Here is a 13,117-nt window from a genome sequence, read left to right on the forward strand (position 1 = left end):
CTTGAATTGATAGTGTCGAGCACTTGCCAAACGACTGTCTTTAGCGGAGAAGTCCAAGGAATCACTCATGGAAGAATTGAAACTAGCTAGTCAAAACATCAGTAGATTACAGGCAAGTAAAATATTAAATGACGTAATAGATGTATTTGTATAGTTAATTGTGTGTAAGAGGAAGGTGAAGGAGAAAAAGACCACCAAGCATGGTCCTGCCTCTTCTAGGTCCTTAGTAAGAGATGTAAAAACTAATGGTATGTAGAGAAAAGAAGTAATACACTTCAAATCCACGTATAAAGTTGAAGTGAAATATCCTTGCAAAGAAAAGGTGGTAGTAGCCAAGCCTGTGTTTTAGCACATTTGATGTCAAGGCCCTTTTATCAAAATGTGTTTTCTGTATGTCTAAATGCAGAGTTGTATGGCATATTTCAGTGTCTCGTTTCCCTCTGTGAGGGGAGGGTTAATTAATGTACGGGCAGTACTTGCATCCATTTTTTCCTCTCCTAGTGTCTTCTACTCCTTACATTATTAAGTGTGATACTGGTGAGGCTGACTCCATATTAGTTCATTTAACTTAAACAGGACTAGGAAAATGATGAAAGTGCAGTCTCCTAGATGAAACATAGAATCCTTAATCCACTGTAGCACCTGGGACTGAAAATCTTAGAAAAGCCTCTGTCATTTTTTGTGGGTGGATATCTTAATATTAAGCGAGGTAATCTTTAACTTCTTGTTGTTGTTAACAATAAGATGATAAACCGTTACAGCAGATTGCTTGTGAACTTAGCCTTTTGTCCTTCCCCTCCACACCGCTGAGAAAGGAGGCAATAGTGAAAGAAAATTGTTATAATTCATCTCACAAATTCTTCACTTTTCTTCATATTTAGTTCGTATCTTTATTGTTCACCAGCCTGAGATGGTGAGTGCCTAAAATACAATGAATACGAATGATAGGCGTTTGAAAGAACTGTTCATGAACCAAAAGTGCTGTCTTGATTTGTTCCTTTAGCCAATTCCACAATTAATATCCAACGTAGCATGAGATGTTAATCTCCAATTACATTATCATCAAAAAAAAAAAGTAGGCACACCACTGATAATGTTTAGTAGTCTGTATAACGGTGAATCTTATTTTTGGACCTTTCCAATCTAACAAATTCTTTGAAAGCAATCTGGCCTACTCCTGGGTCAGAGCAGATACCATTTGGATCAAGTTGAGTCAGGACATCCTTGTTGGCCTTCTCCCACAGTTCCTCAGCTTCCGAAGCATCGGTCTGTTCTTTGCTCTGAGGAGGTTGTCCTTGATCATTCAACTCCTCTTGGCCCTATTAACTATCACTTCCAGGGCAGTTCTCACAGGAACCTTGCCCAGTAAACCTTGAGAAGGATTTCAGAAGAGTAGATTTTGTCTAAGGTTGCTGTAAATCTACTATTCATCTTGCTTGCTTCTCTCTGGATCTTAAATTCCACTAATTCATGGTTGCTGCAGCCAGAGCTACCGCTGGCATTCACATCCCCGACTAGCTTTTCCTTACTTCTGAGTAATAGGTTCAGCAGAGAGCCTTTCTTATGTCTGTTGATCGCTGGTATCAGGAAATCCTTTACAACACTAAAAACTCCTGAATTGCAAGCATCCCACCTTCTCCTTCCAGGAGATGGCAGCGTGGTTAAAATTCCTCATGAGGATTAGGGTCTTGGTAGTGAGATTAAGTACTTGTATCAGATGCCTACCGCATTACCCTTGTTATTGTGTGATTCCTGCTTATAAGATCTTAACTGTGTTTTAACCACTCTTTCACATAGCGTGATTCTTTGCCTTCCCATCCTGTCCCTCCTAAAGAGTCTGTATCCATTCATTGGTATGTTCTAGTAATGCACGGTATCCTCCTATGTTTTTAAGGCCAGAAAGATCGCTCTGCAACTGCACGTGAATTGCTGATGCCTTCAGCTTCATGTGCTGCATGTGTTCATGTACAGGCAGTATTCTAATCCTAAAGATTTTACCTGTGTCTTGGTTGGAAGCGATGCTGGAAAATCTAGCTGTTCAGCTTTTATGTAAGCTATACAAAGCTGAAAAAAACATAAAGGAAACTAAACAAAATTACAGGGGAAAGACCGTGCATAAATCTTGAGGTGAAAGGAAGTAACTACTGACTTTTTTTGTCAAGTGTTATTTTTCAATGGTTTAATTGCAATTTGTGATTCATTTATGTAATTTCAGTGGTTTAAGTGCGCATATTAATTGCACATATCTAGCATCAAAAGTGTACATTACTAAGTGGAGATAGTGACAACTGGCAAAGCAGACATTTTCTAATATTGATCAAAGGCTTCAAGTTGTGGACTTTTTTCTGTTTTTTGTCCTAATAGGATGAATTGATGACAACAAAGAGAAGCTATGAGGATCAGTTAAGTATGATGAGTGACCATCTATGCAGTATGAATGAGACCTTAACTAAACAAAGGGAAGAAATTGATACACTAAAAATGACTAGTAAGGTAAGTTGTCAAGTGTTGACAGTAGACACTGGCTAGTGGAGTTCTGTGGGTTGCATTTGGCATGCCTGTGGTAATACCCTTTCACAAATCTATCGACAAGCTGTAGTTCTTACTCTTGGCTAACTGGAAAGAAAACTCCAAACCTGGTCGTGCATATTTCCAGAAAGAAAATATTTTTGGAAATGTACATGTGTGAAAGAGCAGGCACTGTATATCACCGCTTCAGAGCGTACACATTTAAAGTGTACCCTGTGAAAGATCAGCACTTTTTTTTAATCTGGTGAAAATGAAACTATTTGCAGTACCATCTAATGATATAGGATGTTTATGATAATGCCCTGTGCTCCTGTCCTGGCAATTGTTCTTTTTCCTCTGCTTTATTTCCATATTCTAGTTGGTCTGTTTTTTTTCATGTGGGAGTGAAAAAGTTGCCACTTAAATTCTTCTGTGAACTTTCTCAAAAGTCACACATACATTTCTTCCTCGAACCTTCAGGATAGGATATACCGTAGTTTAAGCACTGACTGTTCAACAGCAGGCTACTATAATTTTCATCATAAAGTAGAAAAACTTGCTTCTGGTTAATGGATAAACTCCTTGCTTGGAAAAAGAAATGTATATTGTGAAGGTTGTTATCCTTCACTCGTTTGGCTGTGAAACAAATAATGCGGGATTATTTGTGGAATTGTGGAATTAATTGTGGAATGCATGGAAGCAGGTTTCACTGAGATGTGTGTGTGAAGATCTATGTTTTGATTAGACACCCCATGACAGTGATTTTTATATGTAGACTTCCTCCACGTTTTCCTTCAGATGTTTGAGCATTTTGGCTTGACATTGTGCTCTTTAAGGTTACCTTTTTTTGTATATAAGGCCTTGTTGCTTCTAGAAGGAAGCTCTATATACTGACCATATCACTTCATGTTTTTATAAAATGTTTTGTGGAATTTTTAACCTGTCTTAATTTTAAAACTTGAAGGGGTACTCTGTCTGTAAGGAAGTACGTCATAATCTCATAACAGTAGACACACTTTTTTGCATTTTGGATGCTATCAAATGTAGAAACCAAACTGCATCGCTTTCATTTCAACTGAATTAAGCCATTAGAAAAACAAATGTTATCCTAAGGAAATAGGAAAACGGAGAATTGCCAGCAAGTACTACTGTACTTTCGTACTACTGTACAAAATTTTTAAGCTGTATGTTTGCATTGTGGAATTGCTGAAAGTCAAATGTAATGTAGTTGTTGCGAAATAAATCCTTTTCTAAACTAAGAATACTCTGTGTAGACTAAGCTGAAGTCAAATTTGTTTTGGAACAAAATGTTAGGATGGAGAATCAATTTAATTTGAGGCAATTATCGTATAAGGCTTATACTTGAAATATCACTGAAGGACAAATTATGATTTAACTTGCCTTCGGTGTCCTTACAATGTTAATGGTGCTAATATAATTGAATGTTGTGGGACATAAATCAAATGTCTCATTTTCCATAGGTTTCAATTAAAGTAAGGTATTGTTGTACTTGTTTGAAAGCTCTGGTGCATTTTTCCTCTATTATGCCTGTAAGGAGAGAGGGATTTTCAAAGCAAGCAGTTGCAGGCTTCCATTATTAACACTGGACTGTTTATTCCCAGTCTTACGGTGCTTCCTTGCTTGCTGTAGCTATAAACTATTAGACCTCGGGTTTTATATGTTGTCTGTATACTATTCTTATCTGAACTATATACTGTATTCACTGTTTTCTTCTTGTTGCAGGGAAACTCTAAAAAGAACAAAAATCGATAGTTCCTGGCTCAACTGTCCATGGAGGCTGCTGCTGAACAGAATGCAGATATTGAACATTCATTGTCCAGTTCCTGCTTGTTACAGGAAGCAGGGGTGGTATTTGATCTAGTAAAAATGGGATTGGTGCTGTAAATGGCTTTAAAATACTTAGAATTTCTAACAGAACTTCATGTTGTTGTATCTAAACCGGGACGCATACACTCTGTGGATAATTTATATAGTAATTACCTTCAGTTTTTACTGTGCACTTTTTAAAACTGGGTTTTAATTTCATGTAATAACTACAGCTTTTGTATATTTTTCAAATAGATTATGCATTAACAAATTTGGTATCAGTACAGTAGTTGTCTATTCTTGAGTTACGTTAAACTGTCAACACATGTACATTCAGTTACTTGTTAATAAGTTTAGAAGTTATTTTTGAGAATTTGGCCACGTAAGCTGTGCAGCTACTGTAAATGTATTCCTGTTCTCAGCCCTTTTGAACTAATTGGAATTGTGGCTTTAAATGATTTCTATAAAATCACACAAGCAAATGGGATCATTCTTAATTTAGATTGCAATAGTTCAAACTTTCTGCTTGTATTTGGCACTTTGAATTTTTGAAATAAAGAGCACAAATAGCTGAACTGGGATACTTCTATGAAATTGTTTTTAAGCCCTTATTTAGGCATTTTGTTTACATGTATATGTACTGGTTGAAATAGCTGTTTAAATTTAGAGGACAATGTGATCGTATATTCCTTCACTCTTTTGGGGCAAATTGTGTGTAGAATAGAACAGCTTACTGTGCTCTCTTATGGTAAAGAATATGAAATACATAGAAAATTTAAACACTGAATTTGGAAAAAGTCTTTCATGGAATTAAATCCTGATAGATTGACTGGGGATATGCACATGGTTTTCTTGTGTTTTGGGAAGTTTGTGAACTTTAGGCCTTTCCTAATTTTTTTTTTAAGTGAAGTCCAATACCAAAAGTTTTCATGGCATTGACTTTTTTTAAAACAGATGCTGTGCTGCTCACACTTTACACTGATCTTCTGTTTCATAAATTGCATTATGGCACTTGTCCCATAAGGGTTCACTCTGATATCAACTGTGTCGGTGTTATTAATATGCAACAATAAAATCAACTAGACAAAAACAGTGTGACTCTTTCTTAATTCTGGTTATGCCATAAGCCACATGCCAAAGCAGATAGCTTTAAGTGTTTCAAATAGGGTTGGAAGCTAACTGCTTTCTGCCAGATTTTTTTTTTTGAAGCTGCCTTCTCTGAGGAATTCGATCTGTCAGTTAAGGTACTAATTTAGTTATCTTTAATTTTATGAATCAAATTGATGAACTTCTTACTGATGCTACTACTTACAGTGCATACATTCAGAAAAAGACATAAGTAAAAATATGCTTTGAAGATTGTTTCAGGGCTTAATAGAAAGTTAAATATGTTATCCTCAGCTATTTTTGCAACCAAAACTAGTGTTATCACTCTTATTTTCATCAAAAATGCTAAACACAGCATCAGAAGAAAACTAACGCTATCCCAGCCAAAGCCATACAGTATATTAAAAGTTTCAGCTTCTAATGCTGCAATGCAAGTTACTATTGAAACTACCCAACTCACATGTACTTATCTGCTAACTAGTTAGTTCTGAATATCTATAACTATAGATGTTTAACACCTATACTGTAATTGAACTGTTCTGCTATTAAAAAGCTGAATGCTCTTTTAAGCATTGCAGTAGAGAATTAATCTTAGAGACAAAGTTTTCAACAAATATGAATTTGAACTATTTTGTCTATACAAAATGGCCTGTGTATTATGGGAACACAAATTGGAAACTACTAATATTGAAATAAGGCCAAAATATTAACTTGTAAAACAGTATTGTTAGGTGGAAATCAGAAGTTGTCCCAGTGTTACCACGTTCATATTTAATGATTTTGTTACTTATATAAATATCCATCTGTGATTTAACCACTGATAACTGATTTAAAATAACTAATATTTAAATGGTGTTCACAATGTCTTGCTAATTCCTTTAGATTCAGTATTAAACAGCTTAGTGCTTCAGTGATATGGGTGCCAGAAACATCAGACCTAGATCACAACTAGATGTGGTCTGGTAGCACTCAAGAGCAGCATCTGTATTAGAACTGAAACACTTCACTCCCTTGCTTGCTGAAATGTATTTGCTATTTTTACAGGGTGTTTTTCCTTTTTACCAAGCTAGCTTCACTTTCTCCTTTTGTACTTGTAATCCTGTTGCTGTTTCCACTCCAGCTTTCATCACTGACTTGAGTTGAACTTTTTTGTGGGGAGGGGTCTTTGACCCAGCATGGTTCCTTGATGCTGACTTCAGGCACAGCAGGAGCCAGTCACTGTTCAACTACGCTCCCCATACCTTCAAAGAGGGGATTTGCTGAGACATCCAAGGGATCAGTTGTGAACAGGAGAGAAAAACAACTTTATAACCGCATAGCACCTATGATATTACTATTTTCTGGATTGGTTGAGCCAAATAAACCCTTTTTATTATATAAATACAACGGTGTATTAAACTTTGGAAAATCATCTGGCCGTATAAACTGGGCAAACCTGTTGTTCTTTAGTGCAGTATGTAAAGGTAATTTGAAACTACTATCTTAGCAACAGCAGGCTCATGATAAAAATGGAGTTTATTACAGTAAAAACACATAACAGCTAATTGCTCCTTCCTACAAAAGCTAGATGCTACTCTATTTAAAAACAAACAAAAACTTGTCGTGCATTTTTTGCTTTGGTTACTATTTGCACTATTACTCAGCAGTGACTTAAATCAATGCTAATTTAAAAGAGGCTCTGTTTGCCCTAATTCTTGAATACTTTTTTTTTTTTTTTAAATTTGAATTATGAGAATTAGAAACTTGTTTTAACTACACCCATCTGCAGAACTGCTAGCTTAATGACAGATGGGGACAGAAGAGAGCTTCTGGAGACCTTTAGAAACCAAGATGTATTTGGGTTATGAAATCTGCCACATGGAAACTTGCCTAGGGGCAATTTCTCATTGTTTGCCTTTGTTGTATGTGTAGGCAGCCTCAACCACATCAATGCTAATTCTGAATCACTGGGGTTCTTCCACAAACTTTCAGTACAAATACAGCACTGCTATACCCAGGTTGAGCAGCGAAATAAGCGTATGATTCTCGTTGGGCTTAATTTGCATGTCAAGCTGCTATGCTGACAACACTAAAACAATGTAAAAAGTTAAATTTTTAATGTATAAAATGGCAGAGAGAACCACAGAAATCAGCTTATATGCGCTGGTTTTAACTAATTCACATGGCAAAGTCAAAAGCCTCATAAACTGATGAGGTCTTATGCAATGAAGCAGCCGTGGAAATCCAGGCCTGGTGCTGAAACTATTTATGGTCTTCCATAAGCAACACAGGTTGGTGCTGGGAAGAGTTTTAACCACAAAATTAAAGAGTCCAGGGTGGAATTTCCAGTCACTTTAAGCTCTACCAGTTGTTATTCATTAATTCCTTTGGAAGGAGTAAATGCAAAGCACTTTATTTAAGGAAGACTTTTTACTGAAGTTACCAGGTTGAAAAAATCTGACCTGAGAATTCAATGCAGTTTCATTAACTGTAGTCACTGGTATAAGGAATTAGCTGTAGTACTGGACCTCCTTACGTGCCTTCTACTTAGAGACTTTCAGATCAGGTATAGTGCATACAATGTCTGTCACAGCAAATACCTGAGGAGAGGAGGTATCAGTTTCACTGATTTTCTTCTAGTATCTGGAAAGTCTGGTTTATGTTCAGTCCCAACGAGGGCACAAAGCCAAGTTTCTCTTAGATTGTCAGTCTAGCCCAGGTGGTCATGAGCGTTTCAAGCCAACAAGCACCAAATCTCAAACAGAAGGAACAAAATGAGTATGCTATATTTCTATAACTAATTTATATGTGGTGAATATATGGTAATTAAACAGTGAATATACTAAACTTGTGAGGTTTTTTTAGGAGCAATAGAGGTAAGTGAAAACTGAATTTATTAAATAAGGGAAGGAGACAAATTTTTCTCTAATTTTTGCACTTTGGCTTGAATTCTCTGGAAGGACTTTTATGGAAATTTGTTGCAAAAATAGAAGGCAAACTAGTAGAGCAAAGAGTTAAAAATAAGTCTACAAATGAGTGCTTTTCTATTTCCATTCAATAGTATTTGGTTCTAGCCACATAAGAACTGACAGGTTTCACTTTTGTCAAAACAGTAAATATTTTACAAAAAGGTTAATATACTGCAAATCACATTGAGATCAGCATAAATATAGTTAGCAATATAAACTGTTAGCATTATAAAATGTTGAATTAATTTAATAACTGCCTGTAGCAATATGTAATACTGTATCCTCATGTCAAATTTCAGATTGTATTTACAGTAGAAATAGTTTTAATGGTTCTAATTTGTTCTGCATATGCTATTCATTAAAGTGAAATTGTATTAAGTACTTTTAAATCTCAGCATCATTTTTTTTTTTTACTGCTTGTATTTATATTGCACTGAATTATTTAGGGAGAAGGTGAAAATGGTTGCAGAATTTACTGAAGAAGAACAGTCTTGTTTTGGAAATGAATCCTAAATATTAGAATACTTGTCTCTTTGATTATGTTATTTTGCAAAAACCGAAAACATTCATGTGCACACAGAGACATGGTGAAGTTCAGTGATGGACATGGTACCAAGAAACTGGTTTGCTGCAGTGAGGGGCTGGAGCACTGTCACTTCTCTCCTCTTCTAAATCTTCTGTCTCTCTGTGGTTTATCAGCATAAAGCAAAACTGAGGTCTCTCAGTCACTAAAAACAGCAGGTTTGTACGTGTCTCAGCAAAAGAAAAATTTGATATATTTTTAGACAAATGCTGACCTTGATAAGGAGATACAAAAAATTAATACTCTTCCCGCCTAAAATGAAAACCATTAGAAAGGGGTAATGTAGAAACTACGAGCAAAACCTTTACTGAATGTTGTAAAAGAGTAAATAAGAGTCCTGAGGACTCCTTTTGATGAATGTATGTCTAAATTCCCTGTTTTTTGGGGGAAGATATGAGGTATCAATCTTCCTTTTCGTGTTGCTGAGGCATTGGGCGTGCTCTGAGAGAGATAGGAGAGTCATTGGGATGGAATTCCAGAGGGGAAGAAAGATGCTGAGATCAGGTTCTGGCACCCCCAGGGCCCTATGCTGTGATGGAGGGTGGCATGCCAAGCTACACAACCCAGCACTTGCCAGTGATGAAGCTGCTGCTTCGTCATCTGAGCCCGGGGGCCTTGTGCTGGCAGTACTGAAGAAAAACATTTGAAGACAGAAAAATAAAAATGCAACCATTCTCTCTGGCTTGCAAATTACATATTAAATTACGATGGAAAAAACTTCAGACTATCAGAAGAAAAGATAACCTTTTCTCTCCCCAGTCATATCTACATATTTATCATTGATGTTTTAATGAGATATATTCAATATAAATATCACGTAGAATCATAGAATTATAGAATATCCCAAGTTGGAAGGGACCCACAAGGATCATCCAGTCCAACTCCTGGATCCAAACAGGACCACCCAAAAAATAGACCATGTGTCTGAGAGCGTTGTCCAAATGCTTGAACTCTGTCAGGCTCGGTGCTGTGGCCATCTCCCTGGGGAGACTTTTTCTGTGCCTGACCACCCTCTGGGTGCAGAACCTTTCCCTAACACCCAGCCTGACCCTCCCCTGTCCCAGCCCCATGTTGTTCCCTCGGGTCCTGTCGCTGTCCCCAGAGAGCAGAGCTCAGCGCCTGCCCCTCCGCTCCCCTTGTGAGGGAGCTGCAGGCTGCCATGAGGCCTCCCCTCAGCCTGCTCTGCTCTGGGTTGAAATGCTGATTTTACATTCCATTTTCTGTAATAGGACTTTGATGGTATCACTCAATTTATGATCTTTAGTAGGTCTATGACTTGAACAGAAAGGGAGTCCATTGATTAAAAGAAGACTGAGCAATAGTGAAGGTATAAGTAGTTTTGTTGCTCCTTAAAGGAAACTCACACCATCATTTTAAGGCCAATCCTCAAACCCTGCCTCCATGAAACTCCACCATCCCTTACACGTCATTGAGATGGAAGTAAGAACAAGAGCAAGATTCTATCAGAAGCTGGTAGGTAACAAGCCATCAGGTTATGTATTATAAATATAAAATTCATTGGGAGCATAATTTTGCCAACTAGTATTTTTCCTGGTTTGAAACAATCAACACTCATGAAGAAAGAGCTGGCTAACTGTATGAGGTATTATTTATTATTATTAAGATAATAAAAATTGATCTAAAACTAAACAAAATAAAAAACGAGAATAGCATTTTATTTTCTTAGCAGAATTCTTGTAATTGTAATGGCATTAAACTAACAGATAAATTTATTTGTAGGGAAAACTGTACATTTCCATTGCAACTGCAGACATTCAGAATATTTCCCCTGAATACAGCAAAAGATCAGGATTGCTTGGTTTTCAGAGAAGATATTAGGACAAATGAAAGTAATTTACAAAAGGGCACCTCTCCTTAATCTCTTTAAAATGCAAGGGAAAGTTCAGCAGCACTGAAAAGCAGAGATGCTAAAATGAATGCAATGCCTTATAAAGAAATTTGGATACATTACACAAGAAACTGGAATTTACTGCTGTAAGCGAGCTGTCGCTGACCTTGATAGCTTTGCATGCATGGAATTAGCGTATCTGCAGTCACCCTTTCATCCCACCCATTCTGTCCATGATTCCTGTCCTTTTTGGAGCATGGTACCTCTGGTAAGCGCAATCTAGAAACACTCCATGTAATGGCTGAGAAGGAATTTGTATTACTTAGGGTAATATGACAATTATCCTGTTGGTAATTAAGCCAATTTCCAAGCCTTGTTCTGCATTTCTTTGACAGATCTCCTCTCTCCAGAGAGACTTTGAAGCAGAAGATAACCTGTCCTCTCTTGGAGCTGGGACCTATTTTCTCTGAGAGGTAAAGGTCACTGCAGAGGGTAAACAGAGGGCAAGACCTGCCCTGGACATGGTCTTCCAACATTGCAGCTTGGTCTTTCCCTAGCTCTATAGGTTTTTAGGAAGACTTGGCAATTTTGATGGCCTACCTTGAAGAAAATCAAAGAATCATAGAATCATTAGGGTTGGAAAAGACCTCGAAGATCATCTGGTCCAACCATCACCCTACTACCAATGTCACCCACTAAACTATGTCCCTAAGCACCATGTCCAACCTTTCCTTAAACACCCCCAGGGATGGTGACACCACCACCTCCATGGGCAACCCATTCCAATGCCTGACTGCTCTTTCTGAGAAGAAATGTCTCCTCATTTCTAACTTCAACCTCCCTTGGTGCAGCTTGAGGCAATTCCCTCTAGTCCTGTCACTAGTTACCTGTGTGAGAAGAGGCTGACCCCCAGCTCCCCACACCTTCCTTTCAGGCAGTTGTAGAGAGCAATAAGGTCTCCCCTGAGCCTCCTCTTCTCCAGACCAAACAACCCCACTGCCCTCAGCCACTCCTCACAGGACTTGTCTTCCAGACCCCTCACCAGCTTCGTAGCCCTTCTCTGGACAGGCTGCAGGGCCTTGATGTCCTTCTTGTAGTGAGGAGCCCAAAACTGAACACAGTACTCGAGGTGCGGCCTCACCAGATCAGAGTACAGGGGGACAATCACCTCCCTGGTCAGGAAGCTAAGAACTCCGAGGATAAGTGGTCTAAAGCCTGAAATGTGTTGTTGAAAATGATGTCTTTCAGTGTTGATTGAAATCTTTGTTGCTGTGTGCGTACCAAAGTCACTGCTCATCCCACCTCATGCCCTTCAATTTGTTGGAGCCTGTCTCAATTCCATTTCTAGAAAAGCCTCATAAAACAATCTCACAAGCTTCTTACCACATGGAAAGTCAGCTCCTTGTCTCACCTAAGTTACGTGTCAGTGTCTCATATCCTTACCAGAGGCTGCCCACATGCTTACTCCAAGCCTGTTCCCTAGGAGGTCCCCATTTCTAAAACAATTGTAATTCATCTCTGAATCTCAGTCTCAGCAGCTTGCCCTTCCTCAGCTCCTCTTTGACTGCAATGTATCTTCTGCAGGGCAACATAAGCAGATTTCCCTCTAGTGGTGGATCACTTGTCACTTAACTGGTTGTGGTCATGAGTCTTTTCTCACAGTTACTGTCCCTGTGACAGCTACTCCACCAAAAAAGTTATTTCCCAAGGGTTGAGGGGCATACTCATTAAAACACAGGCACTTCTTTTCTTTTAGGTGTCTCTTTCCTGGGATGTACGTTCTAGACACCAAGAAATCCTTTGCCGTTTCTTTGACCGCACCTTCCCTTTTAGAGAGAGGAAAATTGATGCTACAGAGGAGAAAATGCCTATTTTACACAAATTGGAAAATCACTCTGGCTTAAGATTTTGCTAAGAAACCAGCAAGTTTATGTGTCTGATGTAAGCTAAATGGCTGCAGAGCTCTACCCATGCTTTTGAGCCAGCACAGTGCTACAAGGGAGACATCTAGGAGGAGTACACAGCTGAAGAGAGTGATCCTGGAGTCCTTGTCAGCAGTAGAAGCAAGAGGCTCCTCTACATGAAGCTCTTGGAGAAGTCAGTTTAGAAAGGGAAGAATTGAAGCACTTCCCAGGAAAAGTTTTTTTGAGCTCTGTGGCCACCAGAGACATTCTCCCTGGTCTTCCACATCTTAACACCTAAGAAAACATCTAAGAAAAATTGGCACAGATATTACCATATTCTAACAATGGGTCTAGAAAGTAACTGTTTTAAATTCATGATATATGTTAGAAC

At 38.2% G+C, this 13,117-nt stretch overlaps 1 protein-coding gene across 4 annotated transcripts in view; it reads left to right on the top strand.

The window, feature by feature from the left end:
* PPP1R21 (protein phosphatase 1 regulatory subunit 21) overlaps positions 1-5,425 on the top strand; it is a 30,015-nt gene extending 24,590 nt beyond the window's left edge. For all 4 annotated transcript variants that reach the window (XM_040553777.1, XM_040553778.1, XM_040553779.1 and 1 more), the window contains 3 exons: positions 14-112; positions 2,365-2,493; positions 4,252-5,425. In XM_040553777.1, the coding sequence (XP_040409711.1) occupies positions 14-112; positions 2,365-2,493; positions 4,252-4,281 (258 nt within the window). In that variant the 3' untranslated portion in view covers positions 4,282-5,425. The remainder of the gene's footprint in view (positions 1-13; positions 113-2,364; positions 2,494-4,251) is intronic.
* Positions 5,426-13,117: the final 7,692 nt, after the last annotated feature.

The sequence above is a fragment of the Cygnus olor genome, chromosome 3, assembly GCF_009769625.2.
Source record: "Cygnus olor isolate bCygOlo1 chromosome 3, bCygOlo1.pri.v2, whole genome shotgun sequence".
NCBI classification, from domain to species: Eukaryota; Metazoa; Chordata; class Aves; order Anseriformes; family Anatidae; genus Cygnus; species Cygnus olor.